The following is a 12,275-nucleotide window of genomic DNA, read 5'->3' as shown; positions in this document are numbered from 1 at the left end:
CCACAGAAACAATGCTCACAGGTGCTCTTTTTTTTCGCCTAAGCAAACTTGTGATGCTTTCAGGGTGTGTGTAGTATTATCTTACTTTCCTTTATCTATTTATTTACGGGTGGTATAGTCTTCATGAAATATTGGGGGTTGTTTTATATTCTGCTAGGGTTGCTTATATAGCCACCCATTAGACTGGTGACATTATGATTTAGTAATACAACTATAACTATTTTCTCCCAATATTCTCACATTCTAGCCGTTCACAGTCTCATACATCATTCCTCCCTTCTTTTATTCTTCCTCCTCCTCTTCTTCTTCTTCTTTTCTATTCAATCATAACTAATTGTAACACCACTGAAGGTAGTAAGAGGCAAAACAAGGCAACTTGATGCAATCATACGAGAATCACAACTAAATTACTCAAGAAAACTCAGCACATAGGGCAGTAGGTCATCAAAAAAGGGGATCTCCTTTAACCACTATGCAGTTGGTAGTGAAAGAAAAGGAACCTTCTGAATACGTTCGAGGGCACCACCCGTGACAAAAGTCTCTTTGCCATTATCATCTACTGTCACAGCTGATAGCCTCTCCAAGGTAACACCAGCTGAAAATGGATGACCAGGATTGCTACAAAGAGGAAGTCATGAGGTCTATTAAACAAGTCTTTTGGAGAAAACAGCATTAAAACTTATTTACCTCTCAATATCTTCATATCTGATGTGAATATTCGAAATCGAAAGCTTCAAGTTGCCAATTATTGTGTCGATCAATGACCCCAGCCACGATTTGTTCTTCACATACAACCAAAGCAACAAAAAAGTTAAATCGAGTGTAAGTTCTAACAATAGCAATCCAAAATACCCCAACAAAACGAATAACCAAGAACAGACGAAAGAAGATGACTTTTACTCGAAAATTGTCTTTCAACGATTCATTTTTATGGCTCTATTGCCAATTATCTAAAACAGCAGAACCAAATGAGGAAAACTCAAAATTACACTTTCCACAATCAGGCTGAGCACAGAATTGCAATTGAGAAGAAAGTCAAGAAACAAAACCTATGTTTACAGTCACTTTGGAGCTCTTTCACAGGTTATGAAGTCTATGTTCTAAGAGCAAGTCAAAGTGATCCATACGGCTATGAGCAACCTCAACATATGTTCCGCTGGATTTATCAGACTGCTGGGGAGTTGTCAGAACAGAATTCTCTCAGAAGTTCGAATTTTCAGATTTTGGAAAGTTACAGAATCCAAAGTGGTTCATCAACCATGCTTAATAAGCCAGAAGCTCAACCTGGTTTCTACAAGTCAGTCAGGTAAACCACTCACAACTTGTCACAAGCCCAGCCAATCACTATCTAGGAGTCCTAAACATGCAAAATCAGTAAACGTATGTCAGAATTACCCCCAAGAGAACTACGGAAAAGCATACCATTTCTGACTTAAACAGTTGTCTACTCTCCAAGAGCTTCATTTCCATTTCCTATCACAAGGAGAAGGAAGCAATGAATGAGGAAGTTTGAACATCAGCAGCATAGAGCAGGCAATCGAATTTCAAACAGCAGAAATATTTCTTACTCGTATTTGGCTTTTCTTAACCTCTTGGACAGTATCTTCACTGCACCCTTCAACTTGAGTTGCAGGTTCAGCTAGCAAAAAAATACGATCCAAGGAGACTAGAACTGGATCTTGGCCAAGCCTGCTCCATGGAACCTGATATAAAGAAAAATAAGAAATCTTTCTGGAAATACGAATGAATAAGTGTTGCTGTTACACAGCAGTTCTTTAAGTACGTTACTGTTGAAAGGATAAACTTTGAGATTGGCAAAAAGAGCAGATACTATATAAATCTTATACAAAACTGTCTCATGCAATTGACCAAATTTTATATTTTCATACAGCATACTTTGCATATCTTTAATAACTCGATAATCCAGGAATATTCCACAAGTAGTGTCTAGTAGTTTCTATTATCCACGTTCACCACCCAACTTACCTTCGCCATATAAAAAATGGCAAACAATCTCCACGATTACCATACGCAGCATAGTAAACAAATAGGTCACATAATTAAGCCTAACAGATTGCTCTTAAGTAAAGCCAATCAGGAATACATTGGGGAGGCAATCCAAAAAAAGCTCAAAGATACCAAAGACTAAACAACTGAAAGTGTCAGCAGTGGGATGAGCTATAAATCGAAGAAAGATTAATGGTGAAAACTATTGTATAGCCTGATCTATATTGTTGGGCCCATTTCCTAAGAGCTTAAGCTTTAGCGTGTCATAAGGTTGATCAAAACGTGCCTGACAATCATCTTCATCTACCACAGAGGCTCAATTACATGAATACCCATTATGAGATCTATTTTAAGCAAGAAACAGGACAGGATGGGCTGAGTGTTGTTGCACCTCTACAGCTCTATGCGACCACCATATAATATTCTAGAGGCAAATTTTGAGATTTTAGCTTTTAAAAAGTGGTTGTGAGTGATTCTCAAAAGTTCTTATCAACGGGTTTTAAATGGATTCCTAGAAGCTCAAATAGGAAATAAAATCCGATTCTAGAGAAGCTGAGTTTGAGGTGCTTTTCAACGCAGTCTCAAAGCTATAATAAACTCATTTATCTGTTTCTACAAAAAACTAAAATCCACAACCTGCAGCAAAATCTGAAGCTATAATCTAAAATCTGTAACCAATTAACCACAGCTATCGCAAACACATCCATACATGGAATTCTCCATGTGCAACAAAGACTACTAACCATATAACAAAGAAAGGATTATGTAACCTGCACTGGCAGTAAATTTACACAAAAAAGAAAGGCAAAATCAACATTGGTTGGGATAGCAAGGAAACACATCATAAAATATAATTCTGCCGAATCTATGGCTCGTGATAAAGCAAAATGGTGGAAAATAATCATATAGCTGTCCACACAGGAGGGGACGAGGATGAGATTAGCTGGAAAGAAATTCTCTATCGACATCACCAAAAGAGAAACAAATAAGTGAATAACAATAGGCCACTTGATTATTATAAACTGATCAACGAACAATTAATGGGGTTTCATAAGGATGTAAAAGCAAACTACAAGGATTTGAAAGTACTTTCACCAACAGATTACTCTTTCTATATCAACATGATGATGGAAGTTACACTGTAGCTACTGCAGCCATTGCCTCCACCCTTCGAGAGGCAGCACAAAAACATGGCTGTGTCACGCGTTGGTAATACAATGTCCAGCTCACAATGAATACCATTTATCATCACAGCTCAGATGTCCCATTGCAAGTAATAGTGCCATAGCACTTCGGCCTATGAAGTACGGACATGCCTGAATGGATGACATCTCTAGGTCATATTCAGAAAGGCATCAGACATGCCTGCCTGGATGCGCTATGTGGCATGTCCTGCTGTTTTCATTGTTTACCAACTGGACACAAGAAGGAAAAGCCTTTGACATGCATGTTCACTAACCAGTACGTTATAAAATACACTTGAGAAGGAACCAAGTATTTTACAAACAATGGGTTGAAATTAAGAACGATACGGGGGGGGAGGGGGGGGGGGGGGGGGGGGGAAACACCTTAAATCAGTTCAAGAACACCATTGTTTAGTAAAATACATTTGAGAAGTTACTAAAAAATTTATAAATGGTTTGAAACTAAAAACATTGAAAAGTACCCTTAAATCAGTTCAAGAAAGTCATCGAACAATCAACGATCAATCATCAAGTATCTGGCATTGTTGCCAAAATTGCATGATTACACTTTGATTCGAATTGAATTTACGATTTATGCAAAAATAATACAAATCTATAGGTGAATCAAGGGTTGGATAAAATTGGTGATGTTAGAGCTTGTCCCACATTGGTTAATTATAACCTCCAAAACTAGTATATGAACCTAGGCGGCCTCTCCACTCATTGCCAATTGATTTTGAATTGGATGCTTTAACATGGTATTAGAGCTAAGGTTTCGGAGGCTTTTGGACAAGACTCTCTTGATTAACTACCCTGTTGTATGTGCCATAAGTACACTTCGTTCCGTTGTGATCCCAATGTTATGGATCCTTTGTTTACCTCTCCACGTGCGGGGGAGTGTTAGAGTTTGTCCCACATGGGTTTAGTCATAACCTCCAAAACTATATATATATATATATATATATATATATATAGAGAGAGAGAGAGAGAGAGAGAGAGTCAGAGTCTCCTTCTCCTAAGGACCACCTTAACTTAATAAAATAAGGACCTCGCTTTCCCGATAGAATTTCGATGATCCAAGCAGCTCAGTATGTTCATAACGCGATTTTAAGGGTACCCGCGAGAAATCAGCAAAAATAAATGACCGGAAAGGCTTCATCCAAGCAGTTTTTGTTTGTTTTTTATCGAACGGTTCAAATAAAAACTGCTCGGATGAAGCCCTTCCCGGTCTTTTTTTTTGCTGATTCCTCGCGGGTACTCTTAAAATCACGTTCTGAACACATTGAGCGGCTCGGATCATCGAAATTCGAACGAGAAATGGGAGAAATGGAGAGGTTCTTATTTTAACTAAAATAAGGACCTCCTCATTTGAAGATGACTATATATATATATATATATATATATATATATATACACACACACACACACACACACACACACACACACACAAAACTTCTTATAAGAACGTCCTTAACTTGTTAAGATAAGGACCTCCCCTATCGAATTTCGATGATATAACAAAAACTGATCCGATCGAGCCCTTCCCGGTCTTTTTTTTTTTTTTGCCGATTTCTTCCAAATACCCTTAAAATCACGCTCTGAACACATTGAGCAGCTTGGATCATTGAAATTTGGTCGGAAAAGTGGAAAAAAGGGGTGTCCTTACCTTAACTAAAATAAGGGCGCCCTTATAAGAAGGGGACTTTATTTATTTATTTATATATATATATATATATATACACACACACACAAAACTTCTTACAAGGGCGCCTTTACCGTATTACGGTAAGGACGTCCCTTTCCCGACCAATTTGCGATGATCCGAGCTGCTTAATGTGTTCAGAACGTGATTTTAAGGGTACCTCCGAGAAATCAGCAAAAAAAAAGACCGGAAAGGGCTTGATGAGCAGTTTTTGTTTGTATTTTATCGAACGGTTCAAATAAAAACTGCTCAAATCAAGCCCTTTCCGGTCCTTTTTTTTTTTGTTGATTTCTCGCGGGTACCCTTAAAATCACGTTCTGAACACATTGAGCGGCTCGGATCATCGAAATTTGGTCGGAAAATGGGAGAAAAGGGGAAGCCCTTACAGTAATACGGTAAGGGCGCCCTTATAAGAAGTGGACTGATATATATATATTGGGGCGGTTCCGGGGACAACTAATTAGACACCTAATAAAACACCTCATAGTTCGCGGACACCCTAAAAATCACATTCTGCACACATTGAACGATTCGGATCATAAAAATTTGATCGGGAACTATGAGAATGAGATTTGGGGTGTTTTTTTAGGTGTTTAATTGATTGTCTGCAGAACCGCCCCGTATATGAGCCTGAGCCTGAGTGGCCCCGTATATGAACCTAAGTGGCCTCTCCACTCATTGCCATTTGGTTTTGAATTCAATGCTATAACAAATGATAAACCATATGATTTACAGTTCTACTCACGATTCTTTTTTTTCTTTTTTTTTTTGTCAAACCTACTCACGATTCAATTCTTGCAAATATAACATTGCTACATTTGACGAATATGAAACCGCTTTAACTTGATTTTTGTTTTGAACAAAGCAATAATACAACTTCATAGAATGTTTAGTTCAGAAAAAACTACATTCCCATGTAAAACTTGTTTCAACAACCTATGGATTAGAATCCTAATCTTATTGAGAGCATGTTGTTACCATTGTTTTCTCATTTTTCACAAATATAAAAATAATCTCTGTAATATGTTTGAGGCTAAGATTGCATGTCCAGTTGTCCTCATGAATTATCTACTATTAGTTTGGTGAAATTTCCATAGTTCATTGTCATATAAGTCAATAGATGGGCTCAACAACTTCATCATGCTATTATCTTAATTTGCTAGACAAGTAGTTGAGAATATTACCGAGCATAATATCCTACATGAAGGCGAATTTTGAAGAATCGATGTCTTTAATTCTTGCATCCTCAAAATCATACATCACGGTAGGGCAACACGTCTGACAACCCACATATGTCGCCATATAAGCAAGTTCCTTATCTACTAGATTACATAATCATTGCTAAAAACATACTTTTGTTGTATTAGGGCTAAGCTTTCATCTTTATAATGAATCTTTTACATATATTTGTATATGTGTAATGACTCAATCTTTTACATTTACAATTTTAAAAAAAGGCCATTTCGATTCACAATTTGATTCACCTGCACTGGAGACTAATCTCACCCTTCTGAAAGATGCACTCTCTTCCTCTGTATAGTGTATAGAGATCTCTCTGCACACACAAACATAGCCCCTCTGTTTTTCTTTTCCTTTTATAAAGTAAGGTAGAGTTCTCTCCTTTATTCTTCTACTTGGTAAAAATGCTTCTTTTTTGGGTCCTGTTTGGAGATTGTAGTTTGTTTTTTTCTGGACGATCAATTAATTGTTTATATTTAGCGTTTTTCCTATTGCAAGTGTGTTAATTTTCATTAGTCTGGTTTTTGTAAATATAACAACCATAAAGATAAAAGATATAGCAATAGTTTATTATTCTTGTTGTCCTATCCCCTTTGCGTCCAAATCTTTGTTTCTTCCAAAAAGTTTGTCATCTTCCGAGTCCTTGTCTATGTTGATATATGTGTTTGTATACACATTTCTTAGACCTCGACAATCAAAGCCACATCAGCGCCCACCTCCAACATATTCAAATGCAAGTTTTCCTCAATGAAACCACACTTGCAAAACAGAATATCGTCAATCTACCAACTCCAAATGCGTAAATAATTTTCCTCCAGGTCAGAATACTAACAATTCACATAACAAATTAGTTTTGGTTAACCCAGAAGTAGCCTTGTACTTTTGGAAGGTATTTCAAAACGTCCTCTTCAACAAAGAAATCTTCATTGAATAGTGTTTATCGGTCAAATGTAAAAACTAAGTCACAAAAACTTGTTTTAACCAATTATAAACAAAACGAGTAAGACTATACAAACCTTCAACTTCACTGACCCAAGGAATCCGGCCTTGACCTTCACAGGTAACTTCAATGCATTCAATGCTTCTGGCTTCAGTTGCATATTTGTTAGCTCTACATCACCTGTTATAGTTTTCAAAGCAATGGGTTAAACAATTCAGACAAATCACAGGAAAAAAACATGAACGCCCCGCAATGTTGGAAGTATATAAGCATTTATTAGTAGGTCAGCAGAACAATGGCAACTACATAGCAAGCATATACTGGATCTCTAAATTCTCAATTGGATTACTCTCTTTCTCCATGTCAACCAACAAGCTAACAAGTTCAACAAGATGATTGCCTCGCTCAGCACCTAATTCAAATGGTAGTAAAGCATCATGTCTTGCACCATATTCTAGCTCATAGGGTACATCAAACTCAACTAGTAAAACATTTTGGTCTCAAAATGGCAATATATTTAATTATGTGGAGGAGCTTTTCAAAACAAACAATAATGTTGTTGAAAATGATAATAGAAGGGTATTCACTATATCCACTATGAGGCCAAACCAATCCTACAGATATGAACTCAAAAGGGTGACCCCCTTTCGACTCCCCTCATACCGTCTATTGGTCCCTTCATGAATACAGCATCTATAGGATAACTTCCATCTTGTAAGGTATTTTTGGGACTTTTTATTTGATAACCGCAATTTTTCTGAATAGGCCTGTTCACATCGCAACTAATAGAAAAAACCATAGGTTGTAAAGGATCTAAGGCCACTTGGACATTATGTGCCCTCAAACATCCACCATAGCTGAGATCATCTAGCACCACCAACAAAAAGAAGCCGTGGCGAGAAATTGAAAGGAAACAACGCCCTCCAAATGACGATCTCCTACGCCATGCCATCTTCAATGGAACCAAGAAGCAGTTCGCCATTAGCACAGCAAGGAAGGCCGCATCTCTTTGCAACTAAGCCCGTTGTTCTTGCTCAGGAAAAATGAACATGAACTGACAAACAAAAAGGGGCTGGTATTTCTGTTTGACCGGAAAAAAAAAAAAACTAAAAGGGGCTGGCATAGTGAGAAAGATGAACAACGAAAGGCTTTGCAAGGTCCATAGACACGTTAGAAGGGAAGTTCTTCAATACCCTCAACAACAAGCCAAAGCGCTAGGACTTGGACGTTGTGAATGTCGCTACTGTCAAGTGTTATATTGCCAAATATCATCTATTCAACTCCTGACACTGATGACTTACCACATACAATGGTCGTTATACAGATTATATGCAACTGCCACCGAGAATCGCTCCATGATCTCCAGCTTTTATGTGCGTAAAGCATAATTTCTAGTTAAAATCCATGTTAGATGGCATAACAAAACTGTGTAGGCCCTTGTGGCAAGGATGGTTCAGCTGACACCGTTCAGAGCACATAGGTCAACCTGTTGGTTGCATTGCTGCCATCCCTGCTAGAAATATTCATGGGACCACGGCTGACACCTAAAACATGGATTCTAGAGGAGGCAATGGATCATGACAGGTCAGGTTACCACATTGGTCAAGTGGTTAAGGAAAGCTCAGATCATCAAATTTCTCAGCCGATGATTATTAAGCAGTAGTATGATGTGAATCCAGAGTTGTCTCAGATGAGAATATAGAGTCAGAGACTATGCTACTGGATGGCCCAAATCTTCTTCAACGCGATAGAAACTTTGACAACTTTATCGGAAACCTTGATTTTGCCATGAAAAGTGGCTCAAAGTGTTGAGAGCAAAAGGAAACAATAAAATGAAGGAGTCCACTTTCTAATCCTTATATTTGGAAGAAATGTGGTGGCCAAAAGGTTAGAGAACCTACATAAGAAAAAGTGAGATCCCTTTACGCATGCGAAATCCTTTTATGCCCACCCACGCGATATGCCGGAGTGGTTCATTACTGTAGTCCCTTTCTATTTGAAGATGCACACATTCCAACTACTGAATAAGATCTAAGACCCTTGATCGCTTTAATTTTTGTTAAATTTCCCCCTAGAAGAAAGGTGAGGCAATGGAATAGACGGGAGCCATCAACCTAATTGTTGATCAGATGTCAACTACTTTACCAGGTTGTACCAAAAGAAGGAAAAAGAGGAAACAAGCATTCTAGGTCTGGGTACGGATCTAGTGCTAGTGTTGCTCCGTAACCACTGATGAGACCAGCATTGTCTTGCGAAGTTATTCACCTTAAGGAAGAAGCAATTCACCGAAACGAATAACATCTGAAACAACTTGCAACTTTTGGAGATAACAACATAAATTCTTTTCTTTTTTTTTTTTGGTAATTAACAACATAAATTCTTTCATTACACACATCCCTTTAACCGTCCTCAATATACACAACTCTTTTGTGTTTTTTTTGGTCAAACGGAAATTATATACACAACTCTTTATACATTCAGTCTCAATATAAACAATTAAGAATTTCACGTATACTAACAAAATCATAGCGCTACTGAATGCAAATTAATCACGATGTCGAAGAGTATTCAAGTCCTTAAGACTACGAAAAGAACGAGTGATACTATAACAAGAAGTGAAGAGCAAGTGATCCAACCTTTCCAGACGCTGATCTTTAGGGCTTCTTTGTTTAGACCCCGCACATAATTGCCGAGGTACCTCTGCAACAAATATGTCACCTGATCTTCCAACATCTTCGCAATAGATCGGTCTCAATTACGCAACTGATTCAGACATAGCACGAGAAGAGAGAGAGAGAGAGAGAGAGAGAGAGAGAGAGAAGTACAAGAGAATAAAGGGGGGGGGTGTGTGTAGGTATGTATAGGTACAGAGAAGGGGGGGATTTGCGCGGGTGTGGGGGGGGGGGGGAGGAGAGATCGTGGTGGTGGAAAAAGTATTGTGAAGTTTCGATTGCTGAGACAGGGAGAGAGGAGAGAGAGAGAAGGATTCTGCTTTGCATTACGTGCAGACGCTGCAACGTCCTCATAACAGGTGGCGCAAAGCTGATATCAGATTTTAGAAACGGTAAAGAGACATAAATGATGTGAATTAAATGCCACTCGTTGATTGGTCAATTGGACCACGGGGCTGATATTTGGAAGAGGTGTGCATCCGGACTCTTTCCACCCAAGGGAAAATGTTGGGATTTTTTATGATGGATCCCACAGAGTTTTACTAACGAAAAGTATTTTTGAACAGAGAAAATAAGAAAAGATCATATACAGGTTTTTCGCAGGGTTCTCGTTGGGTACCGCAAAAAATATGATCTCAAACACATATTTCCTGTAAAACATTATTTTACGGGATCTTGTAAAAAATAATCTCAATCAAATATACGTAAAGACTTTCCAAAATTCAGAGGACAAATGTGTTTTATCATCAGTGCCGACAGCACGGCACAGTTTCATTAATTAATGGATATTGGATATGAAACTGGAGATGGGGTCACACAATTTTTTTGAGTCAGAGTGTGAGACAAATCTTGTGGGTAGCAATGCTTTTCTAGTCCCTATAGACACACAAATTCCACACGATCGTAGGAGGCAATTTGGGACTTGGATCTTGTCCATTTGCTTCGGACCAGTTTGGTCTATTTGGTTGCATCTGAGCTGTCCAAAAAGTGAGATTTTAAAGAAGGTGTTTTTGATTATTTTTTTAAAAAAACACTTATTTAAATCTGACCAAATGAACCAAACTGGTTCGAAGCAAATAGACTGGATCTGGCTCCGACAATTTGGGGATGGGACAAGGGTCTCCCTTTAATGCACCATGGTAGTGTCAAGTGTGAATCTTATTGAGTTCTGTTATCGTGATTTAAATTTTTCAATTTTTAGAATTAACTAATTAATAGATCATGCACGAAAAAACAGACATTGCTCAGATATCTTTGGTCACTAATTCGGACATTATTTTTTTTCTAACGAAAAATTGAATGGTCAATATGATTTGGAAAATTAATTATTTGACAAATCTACTTTTGTCGTGAGATTATGAATGCCAATTAACTTGATTTTTGTACAACTATAGTGTTCGTGAGTTGTGTAAATTAGTAGTTCAGATCATAGCCTAAATATGTTTTTTGAGGCTATGTGAATGTCGATTGTTGAACTTCTTAAGTTAGCCAACCACCCCCCGGTTCTTCCTCCTCTCCCTCTCCCTCTCCCTCTCCCTCTCCGTGGCTGGTCTTTTCCGTCGAATCCGTCCGCGGTACTGTTGGCACCCGGTTCTTCCCAGTCCATCTCTGTGTCGTTCAAGGTTTGCTAGCAGTGGTGGTGTTACTGTTTGAAAGGTTGCTAGTGGTGGTTTGCCGTAGCGGCTGGTGGTTTGCCGGCGTTTGATGGTGGTGATATTTGTTGTCTGAGGTCAGATCTACGGTTGCTAGTGGTCTAATCTGCGGCAACTGGTGGTGGTGTTTTAGTTCTGCTAGGGTTAGGTTTTTGAAGGTTTTTTTTTGGTTTAATTTTATGCTATTTTGGTTGTCTCTTCCCTTCGGTGGTCTTCCTCCCCTTCTGCATGTGTCGTCGTTTTAGTAGGGATTTTTTCCGATGTGTGCAAGTTTGGTTTTGTAAGATGAAGTGGTTGGTGTGGTATTGCATTGCGCTGCTCTCTAATGGGGTTTGGGGTATAGGTCTTCCCTCTTTGGAGCTTATTAAGCCTGTTTGAGGTGTGGTATTGCATTGCGCTGCTCTCCGATTGTTGCTGGTTAGGATAAAGGAGTGTGTTTTTTTAAAGTGAGACAGTGACATTCTCTTTTAGACTTACTGACATATGGCAACGGCTATGATATTCTTTCGTATTTTTTTTTTGGCCAAGCGAAAAATCGGCTGTGAGATTCTATGATTTTGCCCCTGGCATCAAATGATTTACGCATCATCTTTTCTATCTAAGGTTTTTTAGGCTTTACAAGTAGTAAATGATTGTCCCTCAATAGAGTGATTTATTTTCCCAAACATGTACGCTGCGCTTGATTTTCAAAGCCTCCGTCAACAAGATGAATGGAAATCTCTACAATATTAGTAGCTTTTGAAGAAGATCGGTATTTTAACTTAAAAAATGAATATTTTATAATAGATTGTATAAACTATTGCTATTACTTCAAACCCTGGTAAAAAGTCATAACCTCTAGTCTATATTTTGCAATTAAGGGTTTCACGTACCTATATT

At 38.2% G+C, this 12,275-nt stretch overlaps 1 protein-coding gene across 8 annotated transcripts in view; it reads right to left on the bottom strand.

Annotated features, from left to right (window-relative positions):
* The window catches only part of LOC131307586 (uncharacterized), a 71,058-nt gene extending 60,891 nt beyond the window's left edge, over window positions 1-10,167 (bottom strand). For all 8 annotated transcript variants that reach the window (XM_058334184.1, XM_058334185.1, XM_058334181.1 and 5 more), the window contains exons 1-6: window positions 9,709-10,167; window positions 7,149-7,252; window positions 1,569-1,703; window positions 1,423-1,473; window positions 688-782; window positions 501-618 (exon numbers count right to left, since the gene is read on the bottom strand). In XM_058334184.1, the coding sequence (XP_058190167.1) occupies window positions 501-618; window positions 688-782; window positions 1,423-1,473; window positions 1,569-1,703; window positions 7,149-7,252; window positions 9,709-9,805 (600 nt within the window). In that variant the 5' untranslated portion in view covers window positions 9,806-10,167. The remainder of the gene's footprint in view (window positions 1-500; window positions 619-687; window positions 783-1,422; window positions 1,474-1,568; window positions 1,704-7,148; window positions 7,253-9,708) is intronic.
* Window positions 10,168-12,275: the final 2,108 nt, after the last annotated feature.

The sequence above is a fragment of the Rhododendron vialii genome, chromosome 11a, assembly GCF_030253575.1.
Source record: "Rhododendron vialii isolate Sample 1 chromosome 11a, ASM3025357v1".
Taxonomy (NCBI): Eukaryota; Viridiplantae; Streptophyta; class Magnoliopsida; order Ericales; family Ericaceae; genus Rhododendron; species Rhododendron vialii.
The sequence above is the reverse complement of the archived record's forward strand: the minus strand, read 5'-3'. Positions and strand labels throughout refer to the sequence as shown.